Source organism: Electrophorus electricus, chromosome 7 (assembly GCF_013358815.1).
Source record: "Electrophorus electricus isolate fEleEle1 chromosome 7, fEleEle1.pri, whole genome shotgun sequence".
In the NCBI taxonomy this organism is placed as follows: Eukaryota; Metazoa; Chordata; class Actinopteri; order Gymnotiformes; family Gymnotidae; genus Electrophorus; species Electrophorus electricus.
The window spans coordinates 24,834,140-24,853,488 of NC_049541.1; the positions used below are offsets into that span (position 1 = coordinate 24,834,140).

The window sequence follows — 19,349 nt, forward strand, 5'->3', positions numbered from 1 at the left end:
TACATATATACATATATATATATATATATATATATATATATATATATATATATATATATATATATATATATATATATATATATGTATGTACACACACGCACGCACGCAGACTACCGTAAGCACGTTTCTCTCCGTGCTTTAGGTATTTACATTTTTGTCGTTTGGCTGGCACGCGCCCAAAATGACTTGCATTAACCAACTGTCGGGACTGTAGCGCTGAAAGAACGGAGCTAAGTGCTCAAGGGCACAATGGCGCGAGCCTTCGGCTGGGTTTAGACTTATTGACTCCTGAGCCATAGCCAAAGTTAATGCACTGGCTGCAGCACGGCCAGCTCCATTAGCTTGCCTCGCGAAACGCGGACAGCTTTTTACACGCGCAGGTAAAGGATCCTGCTGCCCGCGCTCCCCTGCAGCCCGTGAGGGCTCGCGAGAGACGTGTTCAGTGACGGAGTTCAAATTTATGACGAACGCTGTCCTCTGCTGGTGAGAAAGCAAATTTTCGGGACATTCATTCATCTACAACATATTTCATAGTATCGTTAGGTTTCTAAATAAACGTCCTGAACACTGTCGACGAACTCGAGCTCTTCTGCACGGATACAGATCATTTCGTCTTGTGATAACTACTCTTCCAAAACCAACAAATTCATCCGAGCTTTGCATGTTTGGACATGATTGATCTACCTGGAGAGAGAGTGAGACCTGATCAAGTCTAGGTTGAGAGAGATGGCAAGGAACAGAGGAGAGGTTCGGACTTCATCTACATTATGCTTCCCCAAAGCAACTGCTCTGAAACAACTGGCCCCTTCCTTTGTGCCCATGGTGGACACATCCATGATGACATCCACCCTCTAATGACTCCTCAGCCATTCCTTTCACTCATTTCCATATCAAACTCGATCAAAGCTTCTCCTTTTCCTAAAAAAAAGAGCATTCTCTTCTTTTGCAGCCTCTCTGCTTGGATAAATGTTTCAAAATGAAACATTTAGAATTATGGCCCAGTTGCCAGACAAGCAAAGAATGTGTGATTAGATTTGAATTCACAGTGAAGCACAGTAAATGTACAGCACTGCTAACCATGTAGTGTTTACTGGGTGGTGTTTACCAGGTAATGTTTGTCAGGTGTGTTCTTGATATTTATCACTCTCTGAGTTTAGAGAATTAGAAAACTGCATGACAGCTGTTATTCCTGACTGGATTTCTATAGTCTCCTTTACATATTATGTAATATTTCAAAATTTTACATCAGTAACAACCAATTTTAGGCATGGAGCTCATATCAGATGACCCAGAACCACAATAGGATGTAAGAGCCTTGACGTATTCCCACCTCAGTCTACTTTAAACCTAATCCATCTAATCTACTTTCCCCTTTTACATAAAAATGAGATACAAAAACCATTATGAATTTATCAGAACAGTTTATCGGTGTCCAGTGTTCGGTCTGATCAAATATGCAACCAATCAAGCAGTGCCTGTTTCCTGTGAAATGATTTTGTTCTTCTGTCAGCATGTGCCATTTTCTGAATTCTACACCATTCCTGCAGTTTCCATTGATATAGTGATGCAGTAGAACGTGTGGGAATGAACTAGACGAGCTCCTTTGCCCTATATTTGTTATTCAAACACCATCCATCAGTATGAAAGAAAATGGCATCTTAGACTATAATACATTTATGTGATATTCATAATCATAAGACCAACATAAATCAAAACGACATATCATGCAATTGATTTTTTCCCTCCTCTGCACCTGTTTCCACTATATTACATGTGGTCATTATTATCACGGGGACGCTGCCATGCTGTTTTAAAAAATCTTACCTCAAACCAAGCTGTTATCCAGATTTTCCCAGCAAAACAAATTATGTTAGTGAAAACCCCACCAGGCTGTGGAATATGGGAGCGGCAAATCTATGTGCTCATGACTACCACATCCACTTTCACACCAGGACTAGACTCCCGCACATGATAAAGTTGTACAGCTGAATTATTTAGGGACCATGGGATGGCTGTGCCCCAGATTAAGTGCAAAGTTAAGCATGCACAAGTGGAAACCAGAAAGGGGGGAATCTTAGCAAAAAGATTTCAGCATTTTCAAGCCCAGACTGACAGTAATATAGTCAAACCTGTTTCTTCAGGGCTCATGAAATTCCATGAAAGTAGGGAGGTCTTGAACACACACACACACACACACACACACATTTCAAACTTGCTGGCAGTGTAGCACTAGATAGGCCTAAAGATGAACAGCAGCTAATCTTGCAGGTACTTCTGCCCTTATAACACTAGCGTGTTTTCGCCCGAAATGCATCATTGCGGTAAAGCGTTACAATGACACACCAGGCACGTGGGTGCATGCGCGGCTGTCACGATGGAACGAGAGACAGAGCGGCGATTATGCCGCGAGATGCTGCCAAGCAGAACGCTCGCACTTACTGGTGAGGGAACAGAGGGATGCAAGTGCTGGCCCACTTCACAGGCTACCCACCCCCACCCCCACCCCCACCCCCAACCCCACCCCCCTGTAGCGCGATGCTGGCATGCGAGCAGAGCTGCGGAGCCTCTGTCTACCGCAGTCCCTCTCCAGTCAAGGCCTGCCGCCCACTCACCTGCACTGGACTCTACTCTTTGAAGCTGCAGCCAATCAGAAGGCCCCAGGGGGAAGCGGGGGAAGGGGGGGGGTGGCGTGGCGGCAGCAGTCGGATGTGACAGGGGCACCCAGGCAATGTGGGATGCGTTTTAAAGCAGAGGAGGGGTGAGACGGGTGGGTGGTGATGTGGGGGGGGGGGGTTAGAAAGAGACGGAAATGCATGGTGGGAAATGGAGAAAAAGAAATTGGGAGAGAGGGAGAGAGAGTAAGAGAGAGACAGAGCAAGACAGACAGAGAGAGAGAGAGGGAGAGAGAGAAGGATATGCTACTGAGCTTTTTTCCTTCAACACCCCACTCCCTTTCCAAAAATAGGCCAGACCTGCAAAGATTCCAGGAGCTCTTTGACATTGATAAATTCTTGCTTCTCTGTGAAAGGGCACAACTTTCTCCAGTGTGCGCACTCCAGTGCAGTGGGCACCAGGCTTGCAAGCGAGCCTCCGCACGCCGAAACTATATGATAACACGGCTCGCTAAATAGAAGGATATTCCAGTAATATTTAGCGGCACGGCATATTGCAAGGAGTTGCAATTCGGAGTGAGCCATGGAGGGGGTGGAAGGGCATGAGCACCTGTGGGAGAACACAAGTTTGCAACACATATAGCAAATTGAAGCCTCTGGCACAAAGCGAGGGAGGAGTGGAATAGGATGACAGAACGATACCGCAAGGACCAGCTCTCGTTTTACAGAGGGAGAGAGAGCAAGAAGAGAGAGGAGGCAGAGGGAGGCGGAGGGATAGCAGGAGAGGACATGGAAATCCATCAGGCCGTCATTATTTATTCAGCGACGCCCTGACAGGGAGTCAGGGCTGATAATTGGCATCGAGAATCGCACGCGTGCTGCCAAGGGACCCGTCGGGGCCGCCTCCCCCTCCGGCTGGAGGGGCCCGCCCCACCGGTCGAGACGCCACGCATCGGGGCGGCCGAGCTGACTGGAGGGGATGAAAGTTTCTCCCCTTTTCCTCTCTCACCTGCCTCGTCTGCGGCGCAGTTCTAGGCGCGGGTTTGAAAGAATGGGCCGGGAAGTCGTCCCAAAGAATAATTGAACAAAAGATGGCCTGCCTGGCAACGGGCCGCCTCCTCCTCCTCATCCTCCACCTCCGGCGCTGCGAGCGCTCGTTGTAACAAACCCGTGGCTGCCGAGGGGAGCCGGAGAGCCGCTGGCTCCACGGACTCCCCGGAGCACGAGGAGGAGGGGGAGGAGGAGGAGGAGCGGAAGAGGAGGAAGATGATCCTGGCCAGAGTGAGTTTCGGCCTTCATCGCTAGATTGGGTCAAAGCGGGCTGCGGCATTAATCATAGACAAGTCACAGCCAGTCTGAGTGCGTGCTGCGCACCCACCCACATACGCATACACACACACCCACTCACTACACACACATCTGTATGAATGACTGCACCGCACTCAGGACAGCCAATTAGACTCCAAGACCACAACCTAGGATGTGCTGACAGTTCACTTAAAAGTCACCACAAGGTTGATCTGCATTGGCCGCGGTAATTCTGTTAAAGAGATCGCGGTTCCCCGAAAGCACTGGCAAGATAAGGTCGGTCCTCTGTTACCGGGAGTATTTAAAGTGATTGCTGAAGCAACACAAGTGCTGTGACACTTCTTAGTAACTAAGGAAAGCCTCCAGGGAAAGAGGTAGGTAAGGGCTGATGACAGACTAGCTGCAGATGAAACAAAGCAGGACCCTAACAAGGCATCCGACACCGAAAATTAATCTGCCTTGGGAACACGGCATGAAAGCTGTAGGACACTCATGTTTAAGCACCATCGACCTGTCTTTACGACAATCTGGGAGTGATAGGCCAGCGTTCCAGGCGGCAGAAATCTCTCTGAATAAAACATGACGACACAAATGCATCTTTAATGCCCCAGTTCTCCCAACACTTCTGACGTGATGCTAGAGGGAGCAGGCACCTGGAAGATGTGCCCTCATACATCTATGCCATTTGCGGCATTTTTTTTCCAAGCTGCTCTTCCGCGGTATGTTTACGGTTTCCGTCCATACAGATTACAGCGTTTCTACATTTACTGATGCAGCGCGTCACACAAGATATTCTTTGTTATACCGTGCTAGTTTCCCTTCACAGTTCAAAATCACCCTTTTGGAATTTTGGTGCATCTGTGTACATTGACCAGAGATTTATGAAGTGAATAAAAGAAGTTGTCGTGCAAGCACTCGAACTTGAGAGCTGCACAATTACTGGTTTCATGTCGTTATGCTGCCTCCTCCTCAAGAAAAGTCTCTCTGAGACAGCTGTATTTTCATTAAGTGCAGGTTTCCACTGCCGTGCCAGAGAGAAGCCCCAAGGCCTGTAGACTCACCTGGCATTGCTCATATCTTGCTCCTATTTCGCCTTGTTTAAAACGAACCAGCTTCGGCTCATGAAAGACTTCGACTCTGCACCAGCCTACACAACAGCACTTCTGCAAATGCAAACACATTAGCCATTCAAAGACTGTGGGATTCTTTTCTTATTGAACATGTTGGGTAAATGTTTTAAAGGATGCTCCTACCTTCTCAAATATAATAGTTTCATTAAAGGCAGAGAGCCAAAACAAACAACAACTATAAACACAACAGTACATTTATTTAAACCCACCTGAACATAAAATTAAATGGCATAAAGAAAATTACATAATAATAATAATAATAATAATAATAATAATAATAATAATAATAATAATAATAATAATAATTTATTTAAATATACTACTTATTAAACTTAATACAATTATACATGCTGATATTTTTGATAAAGATGTTGAGGGGTTTTTTTCTTCATTTTTTAATAAGGTCCAAATCTAAAGGTTTCTAAATCATATGTTTAAATTAAAAAAAAAATTAAAGGATGCTAAAAGCAATTTCCTGCACATGGTAAACAAAAACAATGCCTTCATGTTGATGAAAATAGTGCCATCTGTTCAAAGGTCTGTTTTAGTTTCTTATTTATTCAGGATGGTTGGCACTCCCGGTAATGTGACGCAGTAACGTTGGCCTGCGTTTCACCGCTACATTTCTCATGTGATCAATTGTGACCCGGCCTTTTCAACAACTGCTTACGCAGGTCATTAAAATGCGCAGGAAAAATACACGGTCCTAATCGTTGAGCCGTGTTCTCACCCGGTCATAAATTAAGGTTGCACCGTGTTCCACCGATATTGGCACAAGCGTTCTTGTTAGCAACTAGCTAACAACAATGTCTCTTTGACTAAAATTTTTATTGCGACATTTGACAAAATGGAAAGACCGCCAGTGAAACGCACTTATGCTAAACTGCCCGTGTGGATCGTAGAAGATCATCATGACGTGAGTGATTAAAACAATTTCTCTTTTAAGGAGATGTATAGCCTAGCTAGCTAATGTTAACCAGCTAGATAAACAAAATGTGTGGACGCACATCTCGACCTTTAAAACAGCTTGATAGCCTTCGCTAAGTAAAATTGTCACAAAAAAGTAAGGAGATTCCTTTCAGCTGCTTCATTTAGTTATTTCGTTATTCCTTTCTACAGGTCGTGCCCCACATATATCGTGCCATTGGCTCTCGGCATATGCCAGCGAGAGATATCCGAATGGTTCATTTTGACTCTCATCCCGACCTCCTGATCCCCGTGAACATGCCCGCTGACACAGTGTTCGACAAAGAGCGTCTTTTCAGGTGAGATGGCTATCAAGGTAAGATTGGAGGATTATCCAGGTACAGTACAACGTCAACGTTCTCTCTCTCTCTCTCTCTCTCTCTCTCTCTCTCTCTCTCTCTCTCTCTCTCTCCCTCCCTCTCTCCCTCTCTCTCTCTCCCTCCCTCCCTCCATCTTTGCATGTGAGTGAGACCGAGACATGGGAACATTTCCTCAGAGGGTGTTCTCTGTCATATCTTATGATGTGAGAAGCTCGTCTCCACCTGCCACACGAGTTCTTCAACGTATTGCATCAGAATGTACAAAGTGATGTCAGATGTCCAGTTCAGGATTTTATTCTCCACAATTAAGCTCAGTGGCACATTGGAGAACTTCCCAGTTGCTGAAATATTTGAGATTTCCACAAGAAAAAAACAACTCTAACAGCACATTCGACACTGCTGTGTACAGTGGCTCCATGCCACCGGCTCGTATGACGGGCAAGAACATTTTTGCTTAGGGCTTGACCTGGAACGAGACTATGGTCAAGAGCCCACAGTTGACATCCGTGGAACTTGTGGTTTTTTTTGTTTTTTTTGTTTTTTTCCCTGCCAGTGAGCTGAGCATTGAGAACTGGATCATGCCCATGGTCTATGCCGGGCACGTGTCCCAAGTCATGTGGATGCATCCGGACTGGGCTCAGCAGATCAAAGAGGGGGAGCATAATATGTTTGTTGGGAGAGACACATCAACAACCACCATCAGGTGAGGAGCAACGTGTCGCTGTGTTGCATGGGAAAAGAGTCCTCAGAGTTATTGCAGACCATACCCGTTTGTGCCGTTCTTGTCTTTTGTGCAATTTTTATACGTTAGAGAAGTGCTGGTCAGATGGTGGAATGTCACTTTATAAAATCCTAGAAGATTTGTGTTAGTTATTTCTTGTATAAACCTTGCTTTGTACACACTTTAAATATCTGGTGGAGGTTAAAAATTGTAGAGCCAGAGTACATGCAGTCTAACTTCCGCCACCATGATTTGTTTCTAATAGTGTTGGATGGCAACTCCGAGACCGTTACTTCTTCTGTCCTGTGACTAAATCCCCCGTTCCAGGGTTACAAGCACTGAAGACTACTTTCTCAGTGACGCCTTGTATGTTCCCGCGGCCCAGCTGGAAAAACCCAAGCCACTGCGCTTAAACGTTATCCAAGTGAACCCAGTGGACGCTCCGTCCAGTAGCCATGGTCGAAAGGACTGCAGCGCTGCTAAAAAGCCCAAATCTTCCACCAACATGGAGGAAGAGGACTGTCAGCCAAGTTGCAGTGAGTCTCGCAATAGTACACCGCGGCCACCAGGTGGCAGCACACCGCCAGGGAACAGCCACAGCACCCAAGCCCAAATCCGGACGGAGGATGACTCGACAGCATCTGTCGTGAACACTCTCCTCAGTATAATTGGACAGGCCGATCAATACATCCTCGACATTGACCTGGACTTCTTCTCCTGTAAAAACCCCTTTAAGGATATGTACACACAGGTAATGAGCAGGCAACTCTCTGTCAGGAAATGAACTTCAATTACACATCATTGGTGTAAAACCTCTGTATAAATAAATAGCTGAAGGCCCAAAGGTTATGCTGACAGTCTTATTTAAGAGCAAATGTCTTACTGATTTAATGTTTGTCTCTTACAGTACAGGCTAAGTAAAGTTTAATGTTTTCTAACATAGTGGAGCTGATGTGTAGTCTTTTCCCTTCACAGGAAGAGTACTCGATTCTGCAGGAACTGTACCATTTCAGCAGGCCACGCGAGGGTGCGAACGAGGTGAGGAGGGTCTTTAATCAAATAAATGCTTGACCAAGGCTTCTAAAACCAAGCCTCATAGGACAGGGCTCGTCAGTGTTTCCTGAAGTCTGGTTGAAAATGGCAACCACCTTGTTCATCATTTCTTATGACTTTTGCTGAACCAATTCCTCTTCCATCTTTTAGGTCTACAAGCGCTTTTTTGTTTTCATGTGGAAAAATGGTGTGTGTGTGTGTGTGTGTGTGTGTGTGTGTGTGTGTGTGTGTGTGTGTGTGTGTGTGTGTGTGTGTGTGTGTGTGTGTGTGTGTGTGTGTGTGTGTGTGTGTGTGTGTGTGTGTGCGTGCGTGCGTGCCTGCCTGCCTGCCTGCCTGCCTGCCTCACGGTTTTGTTGCTCTCCACCGACTTAAGTCACCAAGATCACATTCTCTTTCTTCCCGTTCTAAGGAAGAGCTCTTGGAGTGTGTGGACAGACGCACACGGCAGCTGGAGTATCTCGAGAGCACGTTCGCTGACCTGCTCGAGGATGACAGCCAACGCGCCATGGAGTGCTGGGAGTTCATACCTGGGTATGTGTCCTTACTACCCACAGTGCCTCACACTGCCGGTCACGCACTTTCTGACTGGTTCCTGCTAACCAGGGGAACCGGGCTGGTCGGAGCCGCCAGTAACGCCCACCCTCACTCGGTCTTTGCAGGATGGAGTCGGTGCCGAAACTCGTGCGCAGCCTAAAGAGTCGATCTGAATCGCCCGACTACGAAATGGTGGTCTTTTTTGATTTCTCAGCTCGAATATTACTGCCCGTCAGTGATTTCTGAATAAAAACATTACCCCGTGCTTGTTGGTGCTAGAGGCAGGCGTGTGTGTCTGTTTGCTGGGGCTCCTACACAGGTTCACCAGGCAGGCCTCACCTGCGACTACTCGGAGCTCCCGCACCACGTTAGCAGTGAAGAGGAGATCCGGCAGCTGTTGCTGGCCGTGCGTCTCGTGCTCCAGGCTCTGCCCAAACCCACCATAGTCACCATAGCCAGGTAAAGCATCATCTCTATGCCCCACACGTGCTGCATGGGGAGGGAACTTGCAACAAGAAGCGCGCTGGCACTCTGTGTAGGTGGTGTCGCAACCCCATCCTGGAAGACCCGTCCTCCCACATAGTTGAGCTCCGACTCCTCTGGATCTTGCCCCGCCAAAGAGTTTCTCTCTGATCTAAATTGAAGATCCGAGTTTTAAGGTATAGATTCTTAAGGATATATTGATTTAACTGGATATGGTGTGTTTTCGAGGGGGCTTTGAGCAAAAGTGTGCTGACAGGGGCTTGATCGTCATGGGTCTCCAAAGGACTTTCACAGGTTAACAAAATCTGCTTCCCACCGTGCTCCCACATGCCCAGACGTGACTTAAAGCTGGCCTCAGATGCCATTAGTGCCGTTCATAACGTGGTAAAATAAATCATCACAAAAGGTTTCCTTTCCCTCCTTCACAGGTCCAGCCTGGATGAATACTGTCCTGCGGAACAAGTGAACTCTATTCAGAACAACGTGCTGGACATTTTAGAAAACCTCTTCGGCTCTTTAGACGTTCATAAGGAGTACGAATCTCCCTCTGCAGAAAACATATCACAGTCCTCTTGAATATCAGAATATATGTAACATGCGTGTTTTTAGTAGAAGCTGACAGTAATGCTTGCTTCTGAACGAAACCCGTTTTGGTGGGTGTGTGTGTGTGTGTGTGTGTGTAATATATATTTTATTTATTTATTTTTTTTACTTTTTATTTTATTTTTTTATGCAGAGCACCTGCAGACAGTATGGCTGACTGTGGAAAATGTTTTCAGGGAAATAACAACATAGGAAGCACAAATGGGGATAGAAAATAAAGCAAAATTTGTTTACATTTTTTCCCATCTTTCTGCTTAATTGGCTTCCACTGAAAAATGAAAAGCATGTCAAATATTGAGTGAACATTCTGAAAGTCTGTGTGTTTGTGTATTTGTAGAATAAAATAAAATTAGTTCTGATGACTTTTGCCTTTTCAATATTTAGCAGTTGCGCTGTACAGAAGTACTTTGTTGCAGAAATAGTACATTAGACTGGTGATGAAGTGCCTAGGGGTAGTTCATGGGTTTTTTGAAGAGGTGGGTATTCAGCCTTTGTTTAAAAAGAGCGAGGAATGGTTAGGTGGTGGAAATTCTGGAAACTCTGGCTTCAGTCTTTCACTTGAATGTCATTGTTTATCATCCTGAAGTACAAAAGGATGATATACAAAACATATTCAAATAACCAGCAAGGTTCGTTTATGAGAAGTGATTGAAATAAGCATAGCCTTTACATTTATGAAGACTGAAGCTTTCTATTGCATGAAAAATATTGAATGTCATGCATATCACAACAACGTAAATGGTTACTTTGTTGCAAAAATGGTACACTAGACGGGTTGACCTGCCCAGGGATTGCACAAGAGCCTTTTGAAGAGGTGGGTCTTCAGTCTATATTTGAAAACATGAAATTGTTAGGTGGTGGAAATTTACTGCACCATATGATCCATGGTGCAGAAAGGACCTGAGGCGTGTCTCTTCTGTCCCTTAAGGGGTGGTGGTCCAAAGCGTGTTGTCCACAATTTTCAGTAAAACTTCAGTAAAGGGAATGCCAAGAACATGCAAAATCATTATCAAAATAAAGGGTGGCTCACACAAAGGTGTGAGATACGATGTGGGGTGACGGTGCTTTCAGGTTGGAGGGGGTGCACTATTTTTGGCTTTGTAGGCAAGCAAAATGGTTTTAAATGTGATACAGACACATACAGGATGCCATCAAAGGGAAGGGAGCAGGGGGTATAGTTATACTGTGTATGACTATGTATGTGACGAATAAACCAAACTTGAAACTTGGTAATGTGAGAGGACTTGGCAAGATTGAATATCATGCAGATGTATTCTGGATCTGCTGGGCCTAGCAGACCTGTCAAGAGAAAGCTTTCCAGTTCTGAGAAAACAAGAGACTGGATAAGTGACTGAGAGAAAAGAAATGGCCAAATTTTGAACAAGAGAAACCTGCATATCTGGGCATGCTGGTAACATAAGCCAGGTTGTCCGGTACTACATCCTGGTTTTGTGCATTTTCAGACTACAAGATTATGGCATTCTTCAAGGCGATGTCCAGATTAAGATGTGGGGAGGCATCACTGGAAATGCATAACAGTCTGGGTGGGATTCAGCTCTGGGTAACGGCCAAGATTAGATGCACAACAGTGGCAACTTGGCAGTGGAGGGGCTGGAACAGGTTACAAGTTCAACCTTCAACTGGTTACAAGTTCAGCCTTCCTATTACAAGTACCTTAACCACTGAGTTACTACTAACACTGCTAATGTAGAGTATCCTGGTTTGAAGCCATTGTGGTTGGGATCCTGAAGTCCATTCTGGGTGAAGAAGAGTGAAAATTAAAACACCACAGCTTTTTAGAGAGGAGAGGTGGGAAATGATTGGTCGTGACATTAAACATTGTCAGAGATGAGTAGTACTATTCAGTTGTCTCTTGCATTCATGAAGCTCTAAAGAAGAAGCTTCAAAGTTTTAAGACCTTGAATTAAGTCCTGCATTGTTTGGTCCATCTTCTCTGGCTTTGAAGATACATTCAAAAGAATAAAACAAAAATCGGTTCTTACTGTAATAAAAGGCTGTTTAAACTCCTACCCACAGTCATCTAATAACAGGAAAAACAATTAACCTAATGAGGGAGTGGCACGACACTTCCAAAACACAAACCACCACTCAGGGTAGCGACTTGTTCCGAAACGTGTAGCTACTGTTATATTCACTCTGCATAGTCTCTTCCTTGGCTAGTTATCCAGATTATACCAAGATGATGTGCACAGCATTGTGGTATGTCCATTAAGGTATGTCCACAGTTTTATATAAGCAAAGGTCTGATTTTTGGCTGGTGATGAATCGAATCAGACGTCTGAGAGTAGTGGAAAGACTATGTAATGTTGCGTCTCCCCAGGGCTTTGTTTAAACATTTATTTATATATTTCGAATATACATTACGATTCAAGGGCTTGTTCAGAGGTAATAAACATGGCTTTGAAAGGATTTTTGTTTCTTTGTCCAGTTCACAGAGGTATGTGTTTAGTCTATGAATTTTCAGTCCGTTCATTTTATTAAGTCAGAGCTGTGATTTGCTGGAGCAATTTCAAGAATCATTTCAAAATCCCATTGAAGCATACCGTTCTGCCTGTAACTATTCATTAAAAACTTGTCTTGGTAAGTCTAGGAAACAGCTCCAGAAACATTGCACGCAAGTTTCCACTGAATGTCATTAAAGTTTGTCTTTTTTTTTTTTTTTGTCCTTAATGGGAAACAAGGCTGGCGGCACCTGGCCGAGAACGGCAGGCCCGCTGCCAGGCTCCTACAAGTGGGTCTTATGCAGAGTCACTGGACTCATTTGCGGCAAATCTCAGCAAAGCAGAGGCAGCCGATAAAGGCCTGGAACGCTTCCATCGCCGCCTCGCTCCGGAGATAGTCACGCTCTAACGACCGACTCTCGCTCACTCTAACGGGTCCTAATTAATCACATGAGGCGAAAAATGGCACTGCGGCATCTGCTTTCTGGCGAATATCATTGTGCCCCGTGAGACATATATTATCCATGAGGTGTAATTGAAATTCGATTGTGGAACATTCACTGACCCCAGCTTAATGATTTCAGTGTACTTTTGTTGTGCTCTTGTATGTTAAAAGTACAAGATTTTTTTTTATTTATTTACATTTACATTTATGGCATTTAGCAGACCAGGCAAAAAAAATCCCAGGAAAGGTACTTGGGAGTATTTAGGTGCCCATCTAGGGGAAAATGGCGTAGGCTCAAGGTTTCTCATGTGGTTTGTGCTTTGGATGATGGAGACAACTAATGTCTTTACTGACACCACGACAAGCTATGTAACTGACCAGATTAACCAGTGTTAAGGCAAGAACATGCAAACTGGTCATGTCTGCGGCTGCATCAGTGCTGAACGTTACTGTCATGTCACAGCGTCTGTGCCGCACAGCACTGACAGGAAGGTTCAGCTCTCCGCTGAGATTCCAGGTTAGAGATGTACGTGGACGGTTGGAAAATCACTAATCTTCCAAACGATGATTATTTATATTTCAAAGAATATATATTTTCTCTGGTTGTAATGTTTTATAATACAGTGTGTATTATAATCTGTTCTGCAATAAGCATTTTACACATGACAGTTCAAACTGAATTAGCAGTGCTCCCTGAACTTGAAAAGAAGTCAGTGAGTGAAATTAAAAAATAACTGGTCTTGTGTATCCAGATTCGAGTTCAGTTTGTGCATGTGTATAATTGGTCCTTTGCAATTCCTTATGTAACATTTACCAGAAAACACAGACCTTTTGGGGAAATTTTTTATTTAACTCATTATTAGCCAAAATGATACAATGAGAACCAGTGGTGTGGGTTTCAATTCATTTCATATTTTACTTGTAAACACTAAGGTGAAAGAAATCACATTTTACTCATTTCTAGTCCACCTAGTCGCTCTCAGTGAGCAAACCGAATCCCTGAGCGCCATACATCCCATTGTGTGGAACGTTAACACACGTGGGCTAATGATGCTCGTTCTCCACAATGTACTTTTACATCATCAGACATTTCATGTACCTTTTATCACAATATAAATTTAGTTGTCATGGTGAACTGTCATCAACATCAAAAGTTGAAAGGAAAAATACGTTTCAGCTGCATAATTCCTTAAAGCTTTAAAAACATGGCACTGGATCGTCTTTTCCCTCTTCACTCTTCCGTACCTGTCTTTTTATGTAGTAGCGTCAGACAGAGAGCTCAGTTTTTTGGTTCTACATGTTTTAAAGGTCACCATGCACTACCAAATATATGACCTCAAGCGCTTAGAGACAGTAGCCCTCATTAGGACTGAACCAGTGGAAAAGCATTGGATGTAAGAAAACATTTTGAGCCTAGCTGCTAAGCTCTGTTTGGTACAAACCAAAGTCTAACTTTTTTATATAGACATCTAAAATGCTTCTGATCAGCTGGGTTGGGGTAATTCCTCAAGTCTCCATGGGCACAGGTGGCTTCAAACCAAGGTTCTTCGTGTTAATTCCACAGTTTGCACATGCAACACTCGTCAGCCTCATTCAGAACGGTGCCAAGTTCACCTAAGGACAGTAGGGGCGTTGAACAGCTGGGCGTTTGGACATCAGTGTGATTGCAAAACCAGCCTGTATCCAGTGATGTGTTTCCTGCAGCAGTCAAACAAGATCAACGTGCCACAAGAGCTGCTGGTTCAGTTCAGCACAGAAATAAGAGTCCATCAATAGCACCCATGTTACAGTCTGGGGAAGGCTTGTCACCCAACAGAGTCTTTACTGCTACCAATGAATTCTGCAGAAAAGACTGTAGGTGTTAAGAGGAGCTGTGCACTCAAGTCATTACTTATTATTATTATTATTATTATTATTATTATTATTTACATTTAAATAGTGCCTTTCTCATAATCAAGGCTGCTTTACAGACATATATTAGCTTTTACAATCACTCACACACCGATGAGAAGCAATTTGCGCACAGCGTACTCTCTATCGGAAACCACAGCCCCCTGGGGGACTGCAGCAGGTGCATAATATACATAAATGACTAAAAGGATGACATAGTATAAATGAATGACATGCAATTACCCCTCTAAGATGCGAATTAAAAGGTGTTGGGTCTGCAGAAAAAGGTATACCTTGTCAAATGCAGGCCTCAGAAGTGCGCTAAGAAAATCGTTGCTGTTCCCTTGGCTCCTAGCCATTGCTGATTTCAACTCCTCCCAGACAGGAGCATCAATCAAGCAAGGATCAAAGACACCTGATACTAAAACAGCATCCCTCCTCATGCCATTACGTGCACAAATTATTAGGACTGCCAGAGCCTCTGGCACTGAAATATTGTGCTACTGTTTAAATTCTGCATACATGATCTGTTATCTAACTGCTGAACATGTGATAGCATGTATATGAAGAATACAGTAACGGTCGTCTATGTAAAATCACAAACTAAAGTTAGTGTGGAGTTATTGTTATTAACCTGAGGCAAATTCTTGTATGTGCAAACCTACTTGTAGGTGTTTGTGCTGATGTAAGGCTGCTGGAGATGATGGTGGGAGTCTTATGGGTCCTCAGCCTTAGCAAATGCCATAAACAGCCCATGGGACTGGTCCTGTGTGTCTCTGTGTGAGAGAGAGAGAAAGAGTGTCACGCTGCCCTACTCCACTCAGCTGAACTCCAATTCCCATGATGCCTCAGGAGATCACCAGAGATCAGCATCTCCGGAATATTGATATCACCGGACTCAGATTTACCTTATTGTATTGTAAGTAGAACTATAAGGTAATAGAACATTCCTCAATGCTAAGTATTGCCTCTTCTAGTATGCATACTGAGCATTCTCATTGGATTGTTGTTCTGGTATTTTCTACCTGGCATGTTCTTATGAATTACGCTTGTTTGGTTTTGCCCTTTTTTGTACGTTACCGGTTTAATGTTACTCTGGTTTCGACTCACGTCTGTCCCCGAGTACCTTGCCTGTTTGTTCTGCCTTTGTACGAGCTCTGACTACTGCCTGTTTGTTGATTAGGTCTTGCCACTCTCTTTCACCGAGTAAATCGATATCCAACACCGTAATCCACAAGCGACCAAGTTACCTTCACACATTAGTGAGAGAGAGAGAATTACTGTGAGGACCTGTTTCCATCGTTAGATGTGGGTGGAGGTTTTATAAAATGGAACAGGAGCTGTGGTAATGTTTTCACTGGCTCCTTTCTGTTCTGTGCAGTATTTAGGAGACCCCCAGGGCTCTGAGATGTGCACTGAAACACTAGAACACAAGCAGATGTTAAAGACCCCAAAACTGTTGACAGTTCCGTCTCCCACATCAATAGAATACCAGACTCTAGAGAATAACTTTAATGGAGATACATTTTAATTAAGAAGACATTCATTCTGCTTTCTAATGAGGTTTCTTACTTACACATCACATTATCTGCATTTCTCTGAAAAAATAATCCAAACAGGTGCTAAAGGAAATAAGCACTCCTGTGGATTCCAAAACATATTGAAAATAAGCACATTTTGTATTCCTTAGTTCACCCTTAACATACGAATCTTTTTGTCGTATGGGTCTTGTCGCAAATGTGGTGTTCTGATCAAGATATGCCAAAATAACAGATCTTGCAGTGTATTTACAATAGTATGGAAAAGTTAAATAATTAACATTTTGTTCAGGGCTAAACTTCCTTTATTGAGATTAAATAAGACATGAATACCATCTTTTCACTGTTTTTGAATTGAATATGAGCTGTCTGAATGTTAGAGCCACTTCTTCAGTTACTCAAATGTGCCCTTGTGATGTTTTTACTGAGATCACAAAGAAATGATTGTGGAAATAACTTTTTTTTGTGTAATTTTTGTGCAATTGTGTAATCACCTTCATTCAGTTACCTGCGTGACCGCATAACCAACTCGAGTCTATCGCTACTTCTCCCTCCGAGTGAGTGTGCTGTCAGGCTGAGCCCTGGAAATGGGAGAGCTAATATGTTTCTCCACTTCATGAAGTGAAAGAGATAATACGTGGAATGAAAGATAAGACTTAAAGAAAGCATCAAGAACAAAAGGACCAACGTTTTCCTAGGAGCACTGAGTGAACAAGCCACGCAGGTTTAATAAAAGTCGAGTTTACAAATGGACTCGCAGTCTGCGATCCCCTGGAGAATTTCTTGCTTTGACATGATTTTATTGTTTGTGTTATGTCACAAAACACACAATACAGAGGTGTGACCTTCAAGCCAGAATCTTAATCAGCTGAGCCTTTTCTCTAAACATAGAAGCCCATTCACCGATACACCCCTTAGAACAGTGTGTGCCTGCTGTGTTTGATGTTACATGGCTCTTAAAACAAACTCTAAATTCTTTGGTTGTATGATTTGGTTGTATGGTTCACATCATTTCACTGTCTCATTTCCTGCTATAACTGGGTTGGTATTTACAGCTGCTTCAAACAAGTATATAAACAGCTAATTAAAAACAGGTAACGCAAAATGTTGGAGTCACATCATAAAAACACCCTAAAAGATAAGAAACAATGTGGCCCTAAACAATAAGGAACAATAAGGAACAAATAGGAACAATATTTTTCAGTATTTCTTAAGACAGCATAAAGCAAGAATCTGACATCACATTCTCTGAGCAAATGACAGAAACAAAATTGTTTTTCTCCCCGAGTGGATGAGACAGATTTCCATATCCATTCCTGAGAAGCACCTTGCTGTTTGAGGTGAAGATGACCCTCATGCTATTCAGAACACCTTTGTTTATTAATGACTTAGCTCATGACATGCTTGATTGTTTCAGTATTCATACCTCTTTTTCCAACAGTCTTCACCAGCAAGGACTGCATTTTATCTTATGTATTTACGTGCTCAACATAACGCAATCACCCGTTACTACAGCTTGGAATTTATTAAGCCTATTTTAAAGCAATTATCACCCACCTGTTGAAGCAGGGCAACATGTGAAAACTGTAAAAGTGCCCTGAACATTCAGTTGCAAGTTATATTTTTGCAGCACAACATATGAAGACTCCTAATGTAGGCTCCGGCAGCGCAGCAATACACGTTCACTGTTTGTGAGAGCTCATGCTTCCCGTTGGGAGAGCTTGTGTCCCGTTTTCTTGCAGCTCACACGCATTTGGAGGAGAGGCCACTGCCATCCCCACCATTGACCCCATTGGTCCTGCCTCCACCTTACAGGCAGCTGCCTCCAACCCCGCATCTATCTCCATCCCCGATCCCGCCCCAGCCGCAGCTGCAGCAGATCTCCCGGAAGGTCTTCCTCATCTCCGAGCTGCGCAGGGCATAGATGAGCGGGTCGATGACCGAGTTGCACATGATGAGGATGAGGTACACGTTGAAGTGGGACATGAAGCAGATGCAGTAGGGGTTCTTGGGGCAGGAGATCATGAGGACGAGGTGCATGAAGAAGGGCGCCCAGCACGTGACGAACACGCCCAGCAGGATGGTGAGGGTCACGGCAGCCTTCATGTTGGCCGCCTGCCGGGCCCCACCGGGGCCCGGCAGCGCGGCGATGCGCCTCATGTGCACGCGTGCCAGCTGGAACATATGCACATAGAGGCTGGCCATGAGCGCGAGCATGGCGGCGAACGTGGCGACGAGGCAGACGAGCACGGTCACGCTGTCCGAGTGCACGATGAAGAGCATGCCGGACGCCGCGCACAGGCTCCAGATGCCGGCGATGATGGCGCTCGCCCGCCGCCACGTCATCAGGTCGCTGTAGCGGAGGGCATAGAAGATGGAGAAGTAGCGGTCCCCGGCGATGGCCAGCAAGCTGCAGATGGATGCCAGGACGGAGCTGCAGATGGTGGAGTCAAACACGTTGTCCATGCTCTTCAGGACGCCGGCGGAGACGGCCAGGCGGCCACTGGTGAAAAGCGCCATCGCGATGGTCTCGGTCGCATTGGAGACGCTCACGAGAAGGTCGGCTACGGCCAGGCTGCAGATGTAGAAGTACATGGGCGAGTGGAAGTTCTTGTTCTTCACGATGGCGGCGATGACTAGCATGTTCTCCAGGAGGCTTACCAGACCCAACGTGAGGAACACCTCCGGGGAGACCATCACCTGCTCGTAGCAACCCGAGGCGGAGCTCCTTTCACTCACCCTTGCCACCAGACTGTGGTTCCCATGCGCATGGTGCAGTCCTTGCAGGAGGTTCATGTCCGCATCGATCTTTTCATCACTGTCTGCTTTCAGCCCTCTGCACTCCACACCGGCATTTACAGTGAATATATGCTTCTGCGTGCGCGTCTGTACGCATGCGCGGTTCCAGCACGCCTCTCAATGCAAGCAGCCTCTGTCCACTAGTAGATCAGCATCCAAGACATTTTACTTCTCATGCAGAATACTGTGCTCTGAATCTAGATGCATTCTTCAGCTATTATCACTACACACATGCACTGGTGTTTTGTGCGACAGCTCAAACTGGGAAAGCAACACAGCCATGTGACACCACTGGAGGCTGATAGGAGAAAGACTGAGAGACTAAGAGAGGCTGTTACCTAAAGTAGCTGAGACTTAAATCCAGAAGTCTCAAAACCAACTAGGAAATAAATGCAATGTGCAGTGATCCGAGCTAAGCACTCGACTGGTGAAGATGGTAGGCAATATCCTCTTTTCCCTGGTAGTCTCTGTTCTGCACCCTGATC

General features: G+C 44.7%; 2 protein-coding genes across 2 annotated transcripts; one reads left to right on the forward strand and one right to left on the reverse strand.

The window, feature by feature from the left end:
• Nucleotides 1–5,769: 5,769 nt before the first annotated feature.
• Nucleotides 5,770–10,092, forward strand: c7h5orf22 (chromosome 7 C5orf22 homolog). The gene is made up of 9 exons (XM_027001211.2): nt 5,770–5,966; nt 6,170–6,315; nt 6,890–7,039; nt 7,385–7,808; nt 8,033–8,095; nt 8,520–8,641; nt 8,770–8,836; nt 8,964–9,103; nt 9,556–10,092. Exons 1-9 carry the CDS (start codon nt 5,898–5,900, stop codon nt 9,701–9,703), a joined length of 1,329 nt encoding a protein of 442 aa, XP_026857012.2. The 5' UTR covers nt 5,770–5,897; the 3' UTR covers nt 9,704–10,092.
• A 7,782-nt stretch (nt 10,093–17,874) lies between these two features.
• On the reverse strand, nt 17,875–18,861 carry mc4r (melanocortin 4 receptor). The gene has a single exon (XM_035528563.1). It carries the CDS (start codon nt 18,859–18,861, stop codon nt 17,875–17,877), a length of 987 nt encoding a protein of 328 aa, XP_035384456.1.
• Nucleotides 18,862–19,349: the final 488 nt, after the last annotated feature.

Coding starts and splice junctions, on each gene's coding strand:
- c7h5orf22 (XM_027001211.2), top strand. CDS start 5,898: ATGGAAAGACCGCCAGTGAAACGCACTTATGCTAAACTGCCCGTGTGG. Junction 5,967..6,169: donor TCGTAGAAGATCATCATGAC/GTGAGTGATTAA, acceptor TCCTTTCTACAG/GTCGTGCCCCACATATATCG. Junction 8,837..8,963: donor AATCGCCCGACTACGAAATG/GTGGTCTTTTTT, acceptor GCTCCTACACAG/GTTCACCAGGCAGGCCTCAC.
- mc4r (XM_035528563.1), bottom strand. CDS start 18,861: ATGAACCTCCTGCAAGGACTGCACCATGCGCATGGGAACCACAGTCTG.